At 37.1% G+C, this 20301-nt stretch overlaps 1 protein-coding gene across 12 annotated transcripts in view; it reads right to left on the bottom strand.

Moving 5' to 3' along the window:
* PHKA2 (phosphorylase kinase regulatory subunit alpha 2) overlaps positions 1-20301 on the bottom strand; it is a 106098-nt gene that overhangs the window by 42733 nt on the left and 43064 nt on the right. For 8 of the 12 annotated variants that reach the window (XR_003375342.2, XR_015744532.1, XR_015744533.1 and 5 more), the window contains exons 21-31: positions 19703-19791; positions 18513-18646; positions 17709-17865; positions 15706-15785; positions 15242-15320; positions 15004-15133; positions 12889-12990; positions 12642-12760; positions 10988-11017; positions 8125-8178; positions 283-456 (exon numbers count right to left, since the gene is read on the bottom strand). Coding sequence is in view for 8 of the 12 variants with exons in the window: in XM_026714291.2 (XP_026570076.1) it covers positions 283-456; positions 8125-8178; positions 10988-11017; positions 12642-12760; positions 12889-12990; positions 15004-15133; positions 15242-15320; positions 15706-15785; positions 17709-17865; positions 18513-18646; positions 19703-19791 (1148 nt within the window). In the remaining 4 variants the exon portion in view is untranslated. The remainder of the gene's footprint in view (positions 1-282; positions 457-8124; positions 8179-10987; positions 11018-12641; positions 12761-12888; positions 12991-15003; positions 15134-15241; positions 15321-15705; positions 15786-17708; positions 17866-18512; positions 18647-19702; positions 19792-20301) is intronic. The other 4 variants (XM_026714293.2, XM_087938259.1, XM_087938258.1 and 1 more) reach the window with 2 other exon arrangements.

Genomic DNA, 20301 nt, shown 5'->3' with positions numbered 1-20301 from the left:
TTTTTAAAAAACAACAACCCCAAAGCAGAAAAATATCCTGAAAATATTTTCAGAAAATATATATATTGAAAACTGAATTTTAAAATAAAAAGTCAAGTGTCCTTATTTTTTATAACTATTTAAGAAACATATTTCAAAATATTTCATTAAGTTTAGCCAAAAATTTTACTGACTGCTTTAAGGTTTTTTAAAACCAAGTAACTAGATGTAACAATGCACATTAATCCTACATGGCAATATTATCAAGCAACATTATTCAGCCTTCTGCCTTTTTCAAATTACCTTCTGAAGGATCTTCCACACTTTCTGATAGAAACCCACAGGGACTCTATTAATGGCACCATCGAGCCGTCTCCTGCGAAGCCACTGCCCTTGTCGGTCACCCCAGCTAATAGAGTGTCCAACTGACCCAGTTAGGGATGAAGTACTAGTAGGAGAAGATGGGCTACTGCATCTCTGTAGAAAAGACAAAAGTAATCCCATAAGGCAACATAAACACCAATTTCTCAGAAACACCACTCTGATGCCCAAAGAAGAATGCAGGCTTGTGGAAGTCATTCCAGTCCTCGTGTCTTCAGGTGCATGCCCAGCCTATTTTCCCTTGTTAACACAATCTTTTTTTGTATGCCTTTCTTTTTAAAATCTGTCAAGAATTTCTTGCACAATTTGTCAGCACATCTCCACAATATAGATCTAATATTTATAGCTGCATCAAATAATCTAATGAGATTGCTGGTTAGATGCAAAGGCATGGACATTTCATTAAAATCACTATAACTTTTTTTCCCCCAGTGTCACTCAGAAACCTGAAAACCAATGTGGCTGATGTTGTGCTCATGTAAGGAAAAAATTCTTCTGAAACATTTCATAGCTAACACAGCTTTATTAACTATATATTTATTAACTATATATAAATTAAACTCTATTTAAAATATTTAAACCACATACTTTAAATTAATTATGGGATGTGATGTTTAAGATCCATCTGATTGTATTTCAAAGGTCCATCCGTTACACCATTTAATACTATGCATTTATCAAAATGGAGAGCCAGCACAAAAATGGAGAATCAGCTAATTATTTAAGTGCTTTTTTCCATAAGCCATTTTTGGGATTATTGTGCTATTCAGCCATCTATTGCTTTGTATGGGCAAAATAAATAGTCTACCTCACCAAGGATAATAAAGGGCTGAGGCTTATTTATTTCTTTATTTTTGGGATTTATATCCTGCTTTTACTTTGTCCAATTCAAAGCATACATAATGCTCCCTTCAACTATTTTCCCCACAGCAATGTGAGGTAGGTTGGGCAAAAAGTCATCTAGTCAGTTTCTGTGACTAAGAAAAGATGCATAAATTCTGTAGGTCCAGCACGTTAACTGTTATGGGAAATTAATTTCCCCAAGGGGTCACAAGAGAAACCGGGACTATTGTGGAAGGTCAAACCAATATCTCCAAATTGTGGTCCCCCCACTCACCCAAAGCCCCATTTCAATCAAGGTGGCTGTGGGTGGCCGAGCCTGCGTCCCCTCAATTAATGAACACCACTGTCTCCACAGGCTGTTCCAAGAGAGAGATGAGCACTGTGCAGGTGCAGAAAAGCACTTTCTCTCCTCACCCTCCTGAGACTGCCAGCTGACTGAAGGAGTGCAACTGGCCTGAAATGCAAGCTACTCAATGCAAGAAGCCTTGTAAATAAAATACCTGAATTTCTCTTACTAAATACGGCTAAATTTGACATTATATTTGTCTGTGAAACATGGCTCAACGCATCTCTCCCTGACTCCATTACCACAGTAAGAGACTATTATGTTTACCGATCAGATCGTGAAATCTGTAGAGGAGATGGTGTTGCTATCTTCTATAAAAAGTCCCTACATCTAAAAAACATCCAAGTTACCCAGGAGCTTGCTATTCCTGAAACAATTGTCTGTGAACTGTCCTTAAATATCACATTTCAATTCTTACTATGTTACAGAGTCCCTGATTATGACACTGAACATGCAAACAAGCTAAATACACTACTAACATGGGCAGCATCCTGCCAACACGCTTTTATCGTTCTTGGTGACTTCAATCTACCTCATATTAACTGGACCCTTAACGAATATACAACTGAACCTACACATGCACCCTCATATAATGCAGTGACAAATCTGGGACTAGAACAACTAGTAACCAACAACACTAAACTTAACAACTGCCTTAATCTCATCTTCTGCAATAGTTTGAATTCAATTTACGGAACACAAATTAAAGAACCCTTTTCCAACAGTGACCACAACATGATTGACTTTTGTCTCAACATACGTCCACACAAAAATCATCACAATGACGGAATCCCCAATAATAACTTCAAAAAGGGCAACTATGATCTTATAAACAACGATTTCTCATTCCTTGATTGGCAATTTCTATTCACTGGATGCAATACTGTAGAAGACCACAACATATTTTTACTTGAAGTCAAAAGAGTCATCAAACTATATGTACCAATAACAATTCCCAAAACCAGAAAAAACAAATTACCCATAACAATAAGGAAGCTTCAATCCAAAACGAAATCACTTTGGCGGAAAAACAAATCTGGTCATGTTGCCAACTTCAAAAGCTGATACAAAAATTTATGCCACCAGATAAAAACTGAATGCACCAATTGTCACATTAAACAAGAAGAAAACCTTCTACGCACCAATTCCACCCACGCTTTTTACAATTTTGTAAACAACGAAAAGACTCAAGGTCCATCCCACCCCTGAAAGGACCTAATGGTAAAGACTGCAACGATGACACTATTAAAGCCAACCTCTTTAACACATTCTTTGGTTCAGTATTTGTAAACAGCAATGGATCATGCCCAGCATTTCCTAGTCGAACCACAGACAATTACAATGATCTAATACATTTCGATTTTACAGAAGATAATGTTGAAAAAGCATTACGCAATCTAAAACCATCTCTATCTATTGAACCGGACAGAACATGTGCCTACTTCTTAAAAAAGCTATCCACTGCCATAGCTGAACCTCTAAGCATAATCTTATAAAAAATTTTCAGGACCAGCTCCTTGCCAAAACTATGGTCACAAGCCACCATCATCCCCATCTTCAAAAAGGGAGACCCGAGCCTAGTTGAAAATTACAGACCAATCTCTTTATGTTGCGTCACCTGTAAAGTCATGGAATCAATTATTAACCAATCCATCATTCTCCACTTAGAAACAAACAACCTACTCTCTAATAAACAATTTGATTTCAGGAAAAAACTATCCTGTAATCTGCAACTCTTACACTGCAAAAACATATGGACTACACAACTCCATCAGGGCAAAGCAATAGACACAATCTACATAGACTTCTGTAAAGCCTTTGATTCAGTGGTACATGACAAACTACTCCTAAAACTAAAATCTTATGGTATCTCTGCACACCTACATAACTGGATAGAAGCATTCCTGTCAAACAGACAACAAATGGTCAAAATTGGGAGCATCCTATCAAATTCTGTACCTGTCAACAGTGGTGTCCCCCAAGGCAGTGTTCTAGGACCAACTCTTTTCATATTCTACATACATGACCTCTGTGATCATAACAAGAGCAACTGTGTTCTCTTTGCTGATGATGTAAAGCTATTCAACACCACTGACAATACTGCTACCCTTCAAAAAGATCTTGACTATGTATCAGAATGGTCAAACAAATGGCAACTTCAAATCTCAACAAATAAATGCTCTCTCCTATATATTGGCAAAAAAACCCAGAAAATAAAATACAGGCTGAATAGTCAAGACCTTGTTGATGATTCAAACTCTGTCAAGGATCTTGGAGTACTCATCTCTAATGATCTAAGTGCTAGAGCTCACTGTAACTACATAGCCAAAAAGGCCTTAAGAGTTGTTAACCTAATCTTACGTAGCCTTTTCTCTGGTAATATTACACTAATAACTACAGCATACAAAACATTTGCTAGACCAATACTCAAATACAGCTCATCAGTCTGAAACCCACATTACGTATCTGATATTAACACAGTTGAGAAAGTCCAGAAATATTTCACAGGAAGAGTTCTCCACTCCTCTACTCGTTGCAGAATACCTTATGTCACCAGACTCAAAATTCTAGACCTAGAAAACCTAGAACTATGCCGCCTTTGGTCCGATCTAAGTATAGCATATAAAATCATACATTGCAATGTCCTACCTGTCCATGAATACTTCAGCTCCATAACAACACAAGAGCAAACAGCAGATACAAACTCAATCGCAACAAACTTGATTGCAGGAAATACGACTTCAGCAACCGAGTGGTCAATGTCTGGAATACCCTACCTGACTCTCTGGTTTCTTCCCCAAACCCCAAAAACTTTAACCTTGGACTGTCTACTATTGACCTCACCCCTTTCCTAAGAGGTCTGTAGGGGGCGTGCATAAGCACACCAATGTGCCTACCATCCCTGTCCTATTGTTTCTTTTATTTTTTATTTTTCTTATATGTATCCATCTATTCATAACTATCTTTTTACTTATACCTATTATCTTGTAAGCAATTGACAAAATAGATAGATAGATAGATAGATAGATAGATAGATAGATAGATAGATAGATAGATAGATAGATAGATAGATAGATTTCCTGAACATTTATAGAGGTTGTAGGAAAAGTCACTTAGGAAAAAGTTCACATGCCAAAATGTTCTTACACAACTATTAAAGATATGGATGTTCATATATAAAATCAGTTTTAAGAACCACCAACTATTAAATTTACTTCAAGGCAGAATAACCACTTAGGCAACTTTTACTGTATTCTGGAAAGGAAAGGAAATTATTTATTTTGTTTAATATCCAGTCCACTTTTCCTCCACGAATTTAAGATGACATACAGTAAACGATTCTCTCTTCTACAGATGTTAACCTTAAAAGATTTGAGGTGTACATTGAATTGAGAAAATCCGATGGCTCAAGATCAAAGTCTCATGACCAATTTTATACTATTCCATGCTGTGACTGTTACCTGGGTATGGACATCAGGTGTTAAATTGGCAACCCTAAAGTAAACTTCTTGATAGGTTTACTACAATATGCAAAATGTCAGAACATATATGTTAACCATATGATTTAGGAGGAATTAAAAGAAAGATTATGACAGCAAGTACTGTATTATCTGGCAACTCTAGTAGCATTTGAAAACTCTTGCCTCAGAGTCTGGAGAAAAGCTGCCAATCAATGCATTACGCTTGACTAGATGGATCAATGAATAATCTGAAGATGTTATATTGCAACTATCTCATCTCTGCATACTTCTTCAGAAATATAAAGACATTCTATGAAAGACATCATACTTTGCTGATTTATTCTCATGTATAGCCTTAAGCTTTGAGAATTGAATTACTGATCTATGTTAATTTTATTTAATGCTAGATCAGAGGAGAAGGAAACAATCCATCCCCGACTCACTAAAGTCATTTGATGACATATGCTGTCAGATACAAATAGTCCTTGATGTATAACCATTCGCTTAACAGTGTTTGGAAATAATAGCATCTCAGACAAGGTGCTTTACAACCCATAAAGAACTTGCAACCACTGGAAAACATCACACTAATCCTCTCACCACTCACATAATAGTGCTCTAGGTAATCTGTTCATACTTACATATGGATTGCCAAGTGTCCCATAATCAAAGGATTGCCCATTGCAATCTCCTCTGCTGTCTTACCCAGAAAGTCAATGGGGAAACCAGCAGAGAATGTGGCAAGTTGCTACCACCTGCTGAAAAGATTCTTTCTTGTGAATGGAACTAGCTCAAAGAGCTGCCTGTCCAAGGATTTTAGCTCCCTAGGGATCTGCTCCCCAGGCATGGTGGGGTAGGTACTAGGTCCAGAGCTGTGGCAGGTTTCCATATGTTTGTGGATGCTGCAGCTTGCAACAGGCCTCCCAGGGCCTCCCCGCATCCCATGAGGCACCCCTGCACTCTGCTTAACATCTTGTGCGACTGCTAAATCACCAAAACTGGTAGTCTGGGATTGCAATGGTTGAACAAAGCAGGTTTGTTAAGGACTATTGTACACTGAAGAAGCTAGTCAGCTGTCAGCTGCTCATCCAACTGCCATAATCAGGAAGGCTGTGAGAAATTGGAGAGTATGGACACTAACAAGAACCAGAAGTGCCAAACCAAGCCATCTGCCAAGCTTCAAGGATGCCCATCCTGGGAAAGGAATTTACACCAGTGTCTGAAGCACTAAGTCCCCAAAACATCGGAATGAGACCTGATTGGACTGCTCACCCAGGGGGAAGGGTTTTGGACACTGGGGATTGCTTTCAGTGTACAATTTGAGCACTGTTTTTCCTCAGAGCTTCCCTCATCCATGCTGCATTCAGCATCTCTAGTAAAAGTACCTTTTCTCTAGGGAATCAAGGGCTGATCTTTCCTAGGGAGTAGCTAGGGCCAGACTGAAACTAGGCAAGCTCTGCTGTAGTAGTCAGTCAGGAGACTGGTCTACTGAGGGAACTGAGAAAAAAATGACAAGCCACAAAAGCGGCCTGGGGGAGGCTGGAACTCCAAACTGCATCACCCCCAAAGAGGAGCCCGAATGACTGAGGAATGTGAGCATCGGTGAGGAAGCCCCAAAGCCCCATTGCTCATTCACCCTGGGGGTAAAGGAGGAAGAAAAAGTCTTCGGCATAACATATACCTTGGGAAGCTATGGGCCAGGAGATGGGAGCATTGCAGAGGTTGGGGCAAAGAGGAATTCACAGTGGAGCTGGATGAACAAGAAGACCTGGTGGAACAAATCTGAAGAGTGTTGAGAGAAGCCTTTGGGAACTGGCGGGCCAAAGAACTCCTTGCCCAGCTAACAGAGTCTTGATCGCCATGGGGCTGGTGGGAAATGGCGCCACAGTGCAGGCGGCCACAATGGGATGAGCAGCAGTCTCACCTGGACTTGTTCTGGCCTAGGCAGCTACGCCACCAGCTGCTCAGGCAATGTAGCCCCTTCCCAAGGGGGGGGGGGGCTGTCCTCCTGAGACAAGGGATGATGACACCTCCCGCCCTGGGATTGAAATATGCAGGAAACCCAAAACAATTGGGGTTTTTTCTTGAGCAGGTAAAGTAGTAAAAGTACCTTTTCTTGAAAGCTATGGAGTTAAAGGTCATTTTTTTTCTAGGGAAAAGCTGGAGCCAGTCTGACACTGAATCACCTTATGGTTCAGTGGAAGTGCCAGCATTGAAGCAATTATAGTCCTAAATACTATTTTTTTGTTTGTACTTATATTGCTAAAATTCTTCTACTAATAAATAATTGGAAATCAATGTTTCAACCTAGGTGAAAGCCTGTTCCAGTTAAACATCCTTTCTGATTGGTAAAGAATTGGTAAAGAAAAATAAAGTGTTCTTCTTCCAGATCAGTAGAATTTCAGATTGACCCAGACTGACTGGCTGGATTTACCATTATGCATTTTGGCATTATGAGATGTAATGATTGTTGTATTAAATCACATTTAAAAAGGGATGGATTACATACATGATTTTAGACTTCTGAGATTGCCCTTGTGCTCATGGCATTAAGTATTATAATAGTTTCTAATTATTTGATTTTAATAATTAAATAATTGCATCTGTGTATGTGGACAGAGATGTGGACCTGCTCATTGTTTGAAAATATTTTTTATTTAATTAATGGAAACTCATTTTCTAGTGTTTAATTTTATAAGCATAGTTCATGTGGCAAATTATGAGTTCAAAATTATTTTAATAAAATAAATCTAGATTATATAGTCTTGGATTCATTTCTCTAATAGCCTTACAACCAATATTACTAATTAAAGAAAACTTGTAGATTAATAGGGAGTTTAAACTGTTACTTTATACAATTTTGTCTCTTTCTAGTTTTTATTTCTGTAAAATCTACATGTCCTGTGTTTTGAACATATAATTCCAATCACATGATGCATGTTATACTCATAAAAGTTTAATTTTTAATTAATAATTTGTTATGATTTTCACTGTAAGGAAAAAAAACATTACAATATCTTTAATATATGATAAATTAAGGCCAGTTGATCTTAGCCATGTGCCTATCCACAATAAGGGAAGAGAGAGATTTTAAGTTTCTGAATGATGGATTACCATGGACCTGGATGAGTGCATGCTGCTGGATGTGGAATGGCCCCCATAGAAGAACTATAAAACAGAAATACAAAACATATTAAAATAATCAGTAGGTAAAATCAACAAAATATATATAAAATAAGTATGCATTAAAAAAGGGCAAAACTCAAAACACTTGTTTTCCCTTTGTTAATGTCTGCTAGATGATTACATTACTGTACTTTCAGTAGTATTAGAGAAAACTGAATATTTTCATTGTGCCTAATGAAAATATATTCTATTCTGTTTGATACTTCTGGATTTTGTGTCCAATACTGCTACTGAGAATATTGATGTACCAAATAATAAATGAAATCCACAAACTTTAAAATCTGAAGCGAATTTGCAATAAAGATCAAAATCTTGACCTCTGCCATATACCATGAAGATGCATGCAAATGCAATGTTAAAGACCAGGTTATTGCGAAAATTGAAGTTAATGGATCACTTTGCTAAAAATGCAAGGATTAAATAAAATCAATCATATATGTATATGTTTTATCCATAATGTAAATCCTATGAATCTTCTAGGAGTGCAACGGTATAAAAAAGTAAATCATTTCTGAGAAATTGCTTTCTCTTTTTTCTCTGCAAATACCAATTTGGTGCATCTTTTTCATGGATTTTAAATTTACAGAACCACAGAGAGGAATTAATTTTCCCCATATTTTAATTCTAGTTTTGCATGTTCTCCTTGCTGAGCTACTAATTGCTAAATGCAAAGACTAGATTCCTGGAGAGTAATTTGAGAAGATCTATGAGATCAAACAATAGTACTAGGAAGATGTTAGGCTTTACTGAACTACCATAGAAGTTGACTGCAAATCTAAAATACTATTTCTAATTTTTGGAAAAAGGCCAGGACACAAATATCACACCAATTTGCCACAAAGCAATGGTATCTGCATGCATGAAAAACGAGGGTCAAATAGATAAAAGCAGGATCACAATGCAAGTGTTCCCCCTTTTCTGTATCATTCTAGCAAAGGCAATAATTGCCTCATATGGTCTATTTTGGCCTTGGAAGGGCTGTGAATAGGTAAGTATAAGTTCCGTCCTCAAAAATCCAGTTTGGGGATTTTGGAGCATCCCATGGTGAAGGATGAAAGAGGCATTCTACTTATTCTTTAAATACTAAAGTTTGTAGAAATTTATAACAAAAGATACATTAACTATATAAGTCTTCACCATCCTTCTCTAAGTCAGTTCATTATTATTATTAAAATTTACATATCACTTAACTCCCAACAACTCTGGGAAGTACACAAATAAAAATTCGTTTAAAATGAAGATAAAGCTAAGTAAAACTTCAAAATTCCAAACTTGGATCTGTAGTACTCCTTTTAAGTGTCCTGACTTCCAAAAATTCATTCTTTTACAACCACTCCATCCCTCTAATCAGTTTATACTATAATGCAATAATACTTGTAATGGAAGACTTGTAATGGAAAATTATTCACAGCAAACAGTTAATATACACACATTACAGAAAAGTAGAATATAACTTGGGCACATATATTTTGAGAATTTTTTTTAAAAAGAGCATTACTTAAACATCTAAGTAATGGTGTTATAGGAAAAATAATTCTAGGTAGAACTGCTTTCTAAAAATCACAATTAGGCTGGGATAAACAATTTCTAAACAATTGGACTTTGATGTAGGAAAAAATGACCTCAACATATAACTATTTGTTTAGTGGTTGTTCGAAGTTATAACTTCACTGAAAAAGGTTACTTATGACTGTTTTTCACACTTATGATTGTTGCAGCATCCTCACGGTCCTGTAATCAAAATCTAGATGCTCGGCAACTGGTTCCTATTTATGAGGGTTGTAGAGTCCTGGAGTCCTGGGTTCCCCTTTTGCGACTTTCTGTCATATGATCACTGTTTCAACATTCTGGCAAGAAAAGTCAATGGGGAAGCCAGATTCAACCATGATACTAACTTAATAGCTGCAGTGATTCACTTAACTGCTGTGACAAGGAAGGTTGTAAAATGACAAGGAAGGTTGCTTATCACAGAAATTTTGGCTCACTTGCGATCGTGTCGACGACTACCTTTAGTTAAAAGGCAGAAGATGCCAAGAAATGTCAAATTCAATTCTTGAAGTTCTCTGGGTAAGACTGGGTAGATCTTGTTTGAAATCTGTCAGTCAGTATAGATAATATTATTGGGCAAGATAACCAACCCCAAAGACCATTTTCTTTATTCCCTTGGGGGGGTATGCCTAATAATTGAGACAGCGATTCTAAACAGTGTAAAAAAAGTTGTGAATATTTATTACGTTAATTATAATTATTAAAATATTAACATTATTATGTTAATATTTATTTCCACTATCAATTTGAAGTAAGGAAAGTAGTAGTAAAAACACATAGCAAACACAGCCTCCAAGAGCTTCAGGTGGCTGAATCTCTACTTCTCAGAGAGTCAAAAGACAACAGGAATTATTGATAATCCTGGCTTGTTAATTGTCCCTAATCCTACACATGTCTTTCTAGTCATCTTTACCCTTTACATGTTTAAATGTAATGAAACGGCACTGAGAAAATTGCTATTATAGCATGCTGGTGCTGCTATGCTACAGTAACAAATTACAAAAATATTATAGATTCAAGAAAACAGCCTTGAATTAGTGACTCTGAAAACAGGATGGAGCCCACATAAGCAGAGCAAGCCCATAAAAGCTTCATATTACACATGTGCCGCATAAACATATATTAGTAATTTTTAGTTTTGATATTTTATTGTGTGCATTTGCAAATGCAGCTGAGAGATACCACAGAAAAGCATGCAGATTTAACAGCTTCCTGTGCATAGATAGATGATGGTTCATTTCACCTGTTCATTACTACTTAGTCTCTTATGTCTCTAGAAAAAGGGGGAAAAACATTGTCAATAGTTACATTAATAATGGTATAAATATTAAATAGTCTAGGATTATGAATATGGGCAGTACAACAAGTGCAACTTGCAAGTTATTACTATTATTTCAGAGATATATCACAAGTACTCTTCTTTTACAAAGTATTTGTAAAATAATGGTAAATGGTAAATTTCCCTTTTTTAATTGCTCGTGCAATATTAAGCATTGCTCCAGAAAGCCCATCACCCTGATGAGACTGTGATCAACGGTGGCATTCTTCTATCATCATTGTCACTATTTCAATTTTTCACATTCATTTCACAAGTCCTCGGGTAAATAAATTTGGTCTAGTGGTTACCAACCTAGAAACCAGGAAACTGTTGAAAGCTGGCTGGGTGACTTTTGACTAGTCACTCTCTCTCAGACAATCGCATTCCACAGGGTTATTGTGGTGGGGGAAATAGGAAGAGGAAATAACATGAAGTGTGTTTAACCCCTTGAGTTATTTATAAAAATAAAAATAAAAACAAAACAAAAAATGGGACGTAATAATACATAAATAAATGTTCCATTTTTATTATTTTTATAAATAACTCAAGGGGTTGAACCCACCTCATGTTCTTTCCTCTTCCTATTTCCCCCACCATGTAAATAAAGACCTATGGCAACATTGGTGTAGTGGTGGTGGATGCCAAAACTAATATACAATCCTGGGAGCCCAGGAAAGATATATACAAAAATTAAGCAATGTTCAATGGTCAAAGTTACTGATGGGTTGTTACCACCATAAAGTAATACCGTGTTTCCCCCAAAATAAGATCCTGTCTTATATATATATTTTTTGTACCGAAAAAGGCACCAGGTTTTATTTGGGGGGATGTCATCCATTAACTAACTTCACTTGCATGCATCACCCCCGGCCTCTTTTTCACTGTGAGAGGCCTTCAGGAACTTTTTCTTCTGCAGCCAGCAAGGCCTTCCTAAAGGTCTCTGCAGTCAATAACAGAGCTCCGGATCGATCTGGAGCTTTGTTATTAGTTACAGAGGCCTTCAGGAAAGCCTTGCTAGCCTTGCCAGCTACAGAAGAAATGGGCTGGCAAGGCAGGTGTCGGGATGTGTGAGGCCTGGCTACAACTATCCAAAGGTATCCAAACTATCCAAAGTAGGGCAGCTCCACCCACCCCCCATTCCCACCCTAGCTTAATTTTTACCAGTGCATTCTGGAGTGGGCGGGATCTTAATTAGGGCTTATTTGGGGGGTAGGGCTTATATTGGGCACACATGTAAAAACCAGGCTAGGACTTACTTTCAGGGTAGGTCGTATTTTGGGGGAAACAGGATAGTTTTCTGTCTTAAGGTGTTTAAAGAGAGCTGTGGTGGTGCAGTGGTTTAGAATGCAAAATTGCAGGCTAATGCTGCCCAAAGCCCTGGAATTTTGATCCTGACCAGCTCAAGGTTGACTCAGCCTTCCATCCTTCCAAGATGGCTAAAATGAGGATCCAGATTGTTGGGGGCAATATGCTGACTCTGTAAATCACTTAGAGAGGGCTGTAAAGCACTGTGAAGCAATATATAGTCTAAGTGCTACTGCTATTACTAAAAGCTAAGCAAAGAAGAATCATTGTTCACCTGTTTCATCTCACTTTTCAGTCTTGTAATGCCACTTCTTTCTGTCTTTGTTGCTCCAGTGTGATCCACTTCATGGATAGATATAGCAGGGCTGGATGTAGAAGAATCAAGAGGACGCACTGAGGATGGAAAAGAAAGGAAGACACCATAAAATTGTTTAAATACACAAGAGAGTTTTTTAAAATAAGAAAACAAGAATTGTGTGTGTTTGTGTGTGTATACAAGTGCGCATATGTGAATATATTACTGCTCCTTTCGACTCCAAATTCTTTTCCACTGAGAATATGATGAAGAAGATTTTTCATATCAAAGGGACTCAGATTCATTAAACTTTCAGAGGCTTCTTCACCTGTAGGGGAAAAAAATAAGGCCCTAAATTTCAAGGGCAAGTAAACTGAATGAAAACATATTGTCGAGATCATTCATTTTGCAGGAATAAAGTTGTTATTGCTCAGCTTAGTAAAGGTATGATACACATTGCTATCAGTCCCTTATTGTGTAAAAATAAATAGCTGATGCAATTCTTTTCAAGAAGATAATTTTAACAATTTTTTCACTATTATCCTGCCCATAATTCCATCATCAAAAAAATCACGTTATGCCCATGAGGCAAAGTACTAATCTACCCCCTCCCCTGATCTAAATCTGTATCTCAAAATAGTATTTCACTTTTAACACCAAGAGCTCAGCCTTTTATTTCGCTATATAACAAAAATATTTCCTGTACTGAAGCTTTTCTTGGACTGTTTCTGAAAATGGAATTTGGGGAACATGGTATCATCCACATATGTCCCAATACAAACTATTTAACTTGACTGTTTTATTACACAATCTGTTGCAGTCTTTGTCAACCACGAGAAGCTGTAAAATACAGGGATAAGTAGCCAACCTATTGATTTTTTCTTTTCTTTTTTTTATGGTAAAACTATGAAACATAAACATGACACATAGAATAGCTTTCCTCAAATTGGTGCTCTCTTGTGTATGGATTGCAAATTATTTCTAGTTATGCCTTGCTAATCTGGGAATTAAAGAAGCTGTAGTCTGTGGAAGAGAATATCTGGTTGCAAAGATTCTGCAGAGAAAAAAAAATGAGCTTGTAATCCTGTGCATGGTAAATCCTCTCTAGGGGTTATGAGGAATTTCAATGCAATCCATTAATGCATTTAGCTGCAAACTTATCTGGATATTGAAAAAGAAGCCATATTTTCCGGATGAAAAACCTTAAGTTCTGTAGCAGTTATTATATAATCACTGAATTGTTTTTATCTACGTAATAACTATATTAAGACCACTGCCTTTGTTATAACTCTAGCCATTATATATCTGTACTCCAGGTTATAATAGGTTATTTATTTGTTCAGAAAAACAACCACTAGGCAAATATAAACCAAGCAATAGAAATGTCATATTTTATAACTTGCTTGAAATTATATTATTTGAAGAAGGAACTTAGAAAATTAAACAGGGAAATTGATTCTGAGTGTAATCACCATTTGATCATATGCTCATGAGGCAAGTACAGGCAGTATCAAGGGTTCCCCAAAATATCTTGTTAATTAACAGTGTTAGCTGACAAAAATAAAAACTATCTACTGTATTTACCGGACTATAGAACACATCGGAATATAAGCCGCACCCACTAAATTTTAAAAGAAAAAAATATTTTACATATATTAGCCGCACCAGACTATAAGCCACAGATATATACGTTATGAAATGAGATATTTACACAGAAAGAGAAGAATGCTCTTTGCATGCGGCCAGACATCTCCAACGTCTCACCATTGATTCATTAACGCCAAGCTTACGTGCAGCAGCTCTATTTCCTTCCTGGATAGACAGATCGATTGCTTTCAACTTAAAGCAACTTGCATCATATGCTTTTCTTCGTGTAGTTTCCATCATGAGGGTGTGAAAAATATTTTGCGTTCATGCGTGTCGTGCTGCTTACGTCGAGTGTGCCAAAAACTACCGGTAGCGTCTTCTTCTTTGCATTGACCTCTTGCGTCTATCATGTTTTTGCGCCCCCTGATAGCAGTTAGCGAAGAAAAATCTATAGATAAGCCACATTGTTGTACAAGCCGCAGGGTTCAAAGCGTGGGAAAAAAGTAGCAGCTTATAGCCCGGTAAATACGGTATTACCTATGAGTGTATTACTCCCTTAACATGCTTACTACTGACCTTTACCCATAATTTCCTCTTGTTTTGGAAGTGCTTTATTTCCTTAATTATGTTTTACTCCTTTTCGTTATACTTATTATATGCAAAACTGCTATTGCCATCCATCTTCTCACCTCTGAAATACACTTAAAACCCCCTCTTTTATTCCAGAATAATAGGAAAGAGAAAGTAGCTTTACCCGAACAATTCAAGTTGCGAGCAAGTTCTGTGGCCATCACTTGAATAATGAGCCCAATGCGGAGTCTGAGCATTTCTGCAAAGAGACTGGGTTGTGACCGGACATACATGGCCAGGTACACTATAATTTCCTGTCAGGGTTGCGGAAGAGAAGAATTGATTTTAGAGATCGCTATCACACACGATACACAATAGCAATAATAAAATAATTTCTTTTTTTATTTTTTCTTTCATATTACCTGTGTGAGGACTGCAATGCTGATATCCTGGCCACAGGCTTCATATATTAATTCAGTCAGCTTTTCAGGAGGCAAAGGCCTACAGAAATTGAATTTAATTAAAGGCATAAGTAAAACTCTGTCAGTGACTCTATAGCTATTTTTCAAGCTTAGCTTGATAAATTATTCTCCCAAGACTGTAATTTTTATTAGAAGGCTAGCATGGCAGGCTGTATTGCTTGGTTTTAGTCTTTTGGTCCTCTAAATGACTTGCAAATTACAACAGTGGTATTGCTAATGAAAAAGAGCAGTTTTGCTATTATATATTTTAACAAACTGGCTAAGATCCTGTATGATCTCAGATATGACTCATGTTTCCCAATTAATACTTTTACTACTAAAAGTACTTTTTAAAAATCTTAGCATAAAGCTGTCAAGAAGTATGAAAAATAAGACATTGGTTTAAGATAAAGAGATTCACATACGCTGTAATTGTTTTTTCACGGGGCTCAGGCGGGAGGCCAACTGTAAGTTGCTTCTGGTGGGATAAAAGATCTGTACAGGCCTGGCACACAACAAAGGAAAGGAGAAAGTTCAAATTATTAAATAAGTAGCAAGTGCATTACACTTAAATTTTGAAAAATTGGTTCAGTCATTCCATATCACTGTCAAATCCAAATTCTTCTATATCTGAATCTGATATAGAAAAACACAATAAGGTTATCTCTCAATGTTTTGTAGGGAGGTCCAGCAAAAGAAGCAACCAAATGCAGGTTTTTGTTCTTTATGAAGTTAGACCTACTGGAGAAGTATGCACAGGAACATGCTTTCCTGTTCCCTTGCAAGTGAGAAACAAGCATTATAGAATTTTTGCTCTACTAATGTGAGCTTCTCAGATGATGCAGTATCTGGAAAATCAGTGTTCAAACATACTTTGGGAGCTTACTTCTGGAATGATCTAAAAGGCAGTTCAGTATGCTCGGTCATTATGGAGAAGCTACATGGGCACCTAGATTTTAAGAAAGTTATTTGAATTCATATGCTGCCAAATACCTGCACAGGGCTTATGTCAGGGGTGTCAAACTCAAGGCCTGCAGGCCACATCTGGCCTGTGGGGTGCTTAGATCTGGCCTGGAGGGCTGGTCTTGAAATAGCAAAGGACTGTCCCGTGGTGCCTCTGCTAGGAAAAATGGGGCACGGGCAGGGTGCGTGCGCACCCCCACAACAACTTTTGGCCTCTGGATTTCTCCAGGAAGCCTTCCAGGCCTCTGGATTTCTCCAGGAAGCCTTCCTCCGAAGTGCTGCGGGAGGCCTTCCAGGCCCAAAACAGGCCCAGAAGGTTATAAAAGGGAGGAAAAGTAAAATACTTTATCTTTCAGTCTTGCAGGATTCTGCTACTGTAGCCTATGTCAACAATTTTGTAGTTCTAGTCTTCCTATGGAGTCAGTTTCTTAATGTGGTCTCTCTCTCTCTCTCTCATAAGGTGATCAAGTAGATCAAGTATTAAAAAAACAAAATCACAGAAATGTACACCTCCCTATTTTTGTAAATTTATAAAACTATGTCTGCAGAGATGTGATCCCTTGTCACTCCCACCATGGCCACACACCCCATGGCCATGCCTCTGCTGGCCCTCCAAGGTCAAACCCAATCCCGATGTGGCCTTCAATGAAATTGAGTTTGACACCCCTGGCTTATGTCATACAACATAAATATTTCTGGAACTACAAGCTCTATGGTACTTAAATTCCACATGTCTTCTAGAGCAACCAGGTTTCATAAGTTTCTGGAAGGCCAGGAGAATATTTTTATCCCAGGGACAAGTGTTTCAGAGCAAACCAACCCCAAAGAAAATACCCATATTTTTCAGACTATAAGATGCTCCGGAATATAAGACACACCTAGCTTTTAGGGAGAAAAATAAGGAAAAAAAAATCTGCTTCTGCCTCCCAGCAATTTGCCTCCTTGGATTGGTGGCAATAGGAAGTGGTGGAAATTCCCACCGCCTGGAACAGGCTGAAAACAGGACATGTGGAGGCCGAAAATGGGGCACATGGAGGCAGCGATTGCGATGGCGATCCCCGCAGCCCAGAAAAGCTGATCGTCGGTATTCTGGGAGGCTGATCCAACCACCAAACAGTTGCTCATGCTAAATAAGGCTGTGCTGAAGCTGACCAGGCTTTTTGCTGTTTGCTGCAAGGAGGCAAATTGGTGGGAGGCAGAGGCCGAAGGGTGAGGGCCGGCGGGTGGGCGGGGCTTCAGCAACATTTGCTCTATAAGACACACAGACATTTCCACCCTTTTTGGGTGGAAAAAGTGTTTCTTATAGACCGAAAAATACGGTCTATTAAAAAAAAAAACTACTTCTGGCCATTTGAACAGGGATTCTCTGTAGGACCTGAGTGCATGCAACATGGGCAATCTTTTTTTAAAATTGCTTTTCAAGGTTGAGAGAAACTGAAATGGAAACAATTTATTTGATGCATACCTCAGCCAGGACTTCAACTTTCTTTTTCAATATGCCAGAAATATAACGGATGAGCCCCCATTCTTGGTTTACACCTGCTTTGCTGTACAGTTCGTTGAGGAGGCAATGAACTGTGACTCCAGACTGGCCATAGAGCTGTGTTTCCCAATCAAGACCTCTTACAAAACAAAAAAGTATCATGATGGTTATATGTCCTTTTTTTTTTTTTAAAGGAATTATAGGTAGTCCTTGTTTACTGACTCAGTTGGCTCTGGGGAAATGGACACTAGTCAACATGGTTACTATGTAACTCCCATGAGAGAGACAGAGAGAAACAAATAGACACACACACACACATGGAGAGACAGAGAGACAAGGAGGGAGGGAGGAGAGAGAGATCGATCACTGTTTGTTGCTGTTCAAATAGTTCTCTTGTACAGGTAGTCCTCAACTTATAACAGTTCATTTAGTTACTGTTTGAAGTTATAATGGTACTGAAAAAAGTGACTTGGGACCATGTTCACACTTGCAGGTCCTCATGGTCACATGACCAAAATTCAGTCTCTTAGTAACTGGCTCATATTTATAATGGTTAAAAAGGGATCGTGTGATCATCTTTTGTGATTTTTGACAAGCAAAGTCAAGGACATTGTTAACTGGAAGTAAAATAATCAATATTAACAGGAATTTCAAGATTAGAATTTCAAGCATGATAGAAACAAATGGCAACCTTACATAAAAATTAGTACAGCTGAATATTTAGTTTTCTGGAACATCATTTTTAAAAATAAATTAACTGCCAACAGGACAGAAAAGGAAACTTACTTTATTAGATATAAGACGTATAATATATCAGCCTGGTCATGTAATGTAGGGCATTCTGTTAGCTGCCCAATTAATTTCTCACAATCCAAATCACCATGAGCATCCTTGGGCAAATGAAGAGCAGTCTTACATTCCTATTAATCAAAACAAAGTACAAAACATTTTTTGGAGTTTTGTAGATTAATTTTCCAAATAAAATTATTTGATTTTCCAAATCAAATAAAAATTTATTCAAACCCCCCAAATGACAAAAGTCAAATATATAAGGATACATGGTAGAATATTAGTCATGAGTGCTCATTAGTCATGAGTGTAATATATTTAAGCATTCCTATAATGATCAGATATCTAATATGTTTCTCTATTATTCCCTATTTGTTTAAAAAACCTCGGGTCACACCAACTTTTTTAAAAAAAATAAAATCCCTTGTAAATCACAAATTACACATGTATTTTTACTGACTCAAAAAACAACGTGGGTTAGCTGATGTGTGTCTGAAAACTTGGTATATACATTGATGCTATGAAACTAAGACTAGTTAGATTTTATAAGATAAACATTGGCAATTAAGTTCCAGTCAGTTGAGACATAAAAGAACATAAATTTTGAAAGACAACCTCCAAAATAGCAGAGATGTACAATTTAAAGGCTGTATTTCTGTATCTGATTCCTAACATCCTCCACTATTATTGCCAGATTCCAATAGCTGGTATCAAATAGCAGTTCTTAACATATTATTAAATCATGACTGACCAGTAATTGGCATAATAATTTTATTTTGTTTTACTTATATTTTAGTATGAATAATGATAATCAGATTGAATAGTCACTATTCCGATTATCCATTACTTATGCATTCATAAAATGGCACTCAAATGCCACATAAAGCTACCTAGCAAAAGTGGTTCCCTTTTGGCATCATGGGCTACCTCACTATTTTTATATGATTAGGTCCCATATCTGAGTGGGGCCAGAGAAAGAGGATATAATCAAAACATAAAATAGTTTATCAAACAAACATTTCTCCATCCTATCCTTTCTTAAAGCCATTAAATTTAAACTTACAGCTGCTGTGTGAAACTCTATCTTTGTTCTAATTGTACATCTTTGACTTTGATAAATGAATTACAGTAATTTATATAATTGGTAAGTACAATATTTTCCAAAAGAAAATAATAGAACTGCTTACTTGACCCATTTGTGGATGAGGGGAGTCAACTAGGTTCAAAGATTTCCGATGAGTGTTTAAAACCTTTGTAGGCAAGGTCATTGAAACATCTGGGAAAAAATAATGTAAAAACGTTTTAGAGATCTGCTACTGTACAAATCCAAATGTTGCTGGAAATCAAAATATAAATGATACTGAGGATCAATTAGACAATATAAGGAAAATGAGTTTAAAGAAACTCCAAATACCATTTACAAGAAAAGCTGGCTTGTTATGGAGTAGTTTGCATTATTGAAAGAGGAGAATATATTGTCTTTTCTAAAGTAGTTTTCATAAAAAGAAAAGCTGGATGAATTAAAGTTTGGTTACACATATCTGTAACTTCTATTTAAATTATTATCAATGTTGTTCTGCCTAGAGAAAAAAATATGCTATCACTTAAGTTCAAATCCAGAAAGATATATTAACATGACAATATTCCTGTATTAGCATAATAGCAATAATTAGCAATAATAGCCAAAATGTTAATTCCTAAATGTATGAAATGTATGGACATGATTATTTCATGTCCCTATGTGATATAAGAATGTACAAGGTTGCACCTGCAGATTTGTCTAGGA

Source organism: Pseudonaja textilis, chromosome 8 (assembly GCF_049901715.1).
Source record: "Pseudonaja textilis isolate UNSWEBS1 chromosome 8, rPseTex1.2, whole genome shotgun sequence".
Lineage (NCBI taxonomy): Eukaryota > Metazoa > Chordata > Lepidosauria > Squamata > Elapidae > Pseudonaja > Pseudonaja textilis.
This window is presented reverse-complemented; position numbering and strand designations above follow the sequence as displayed.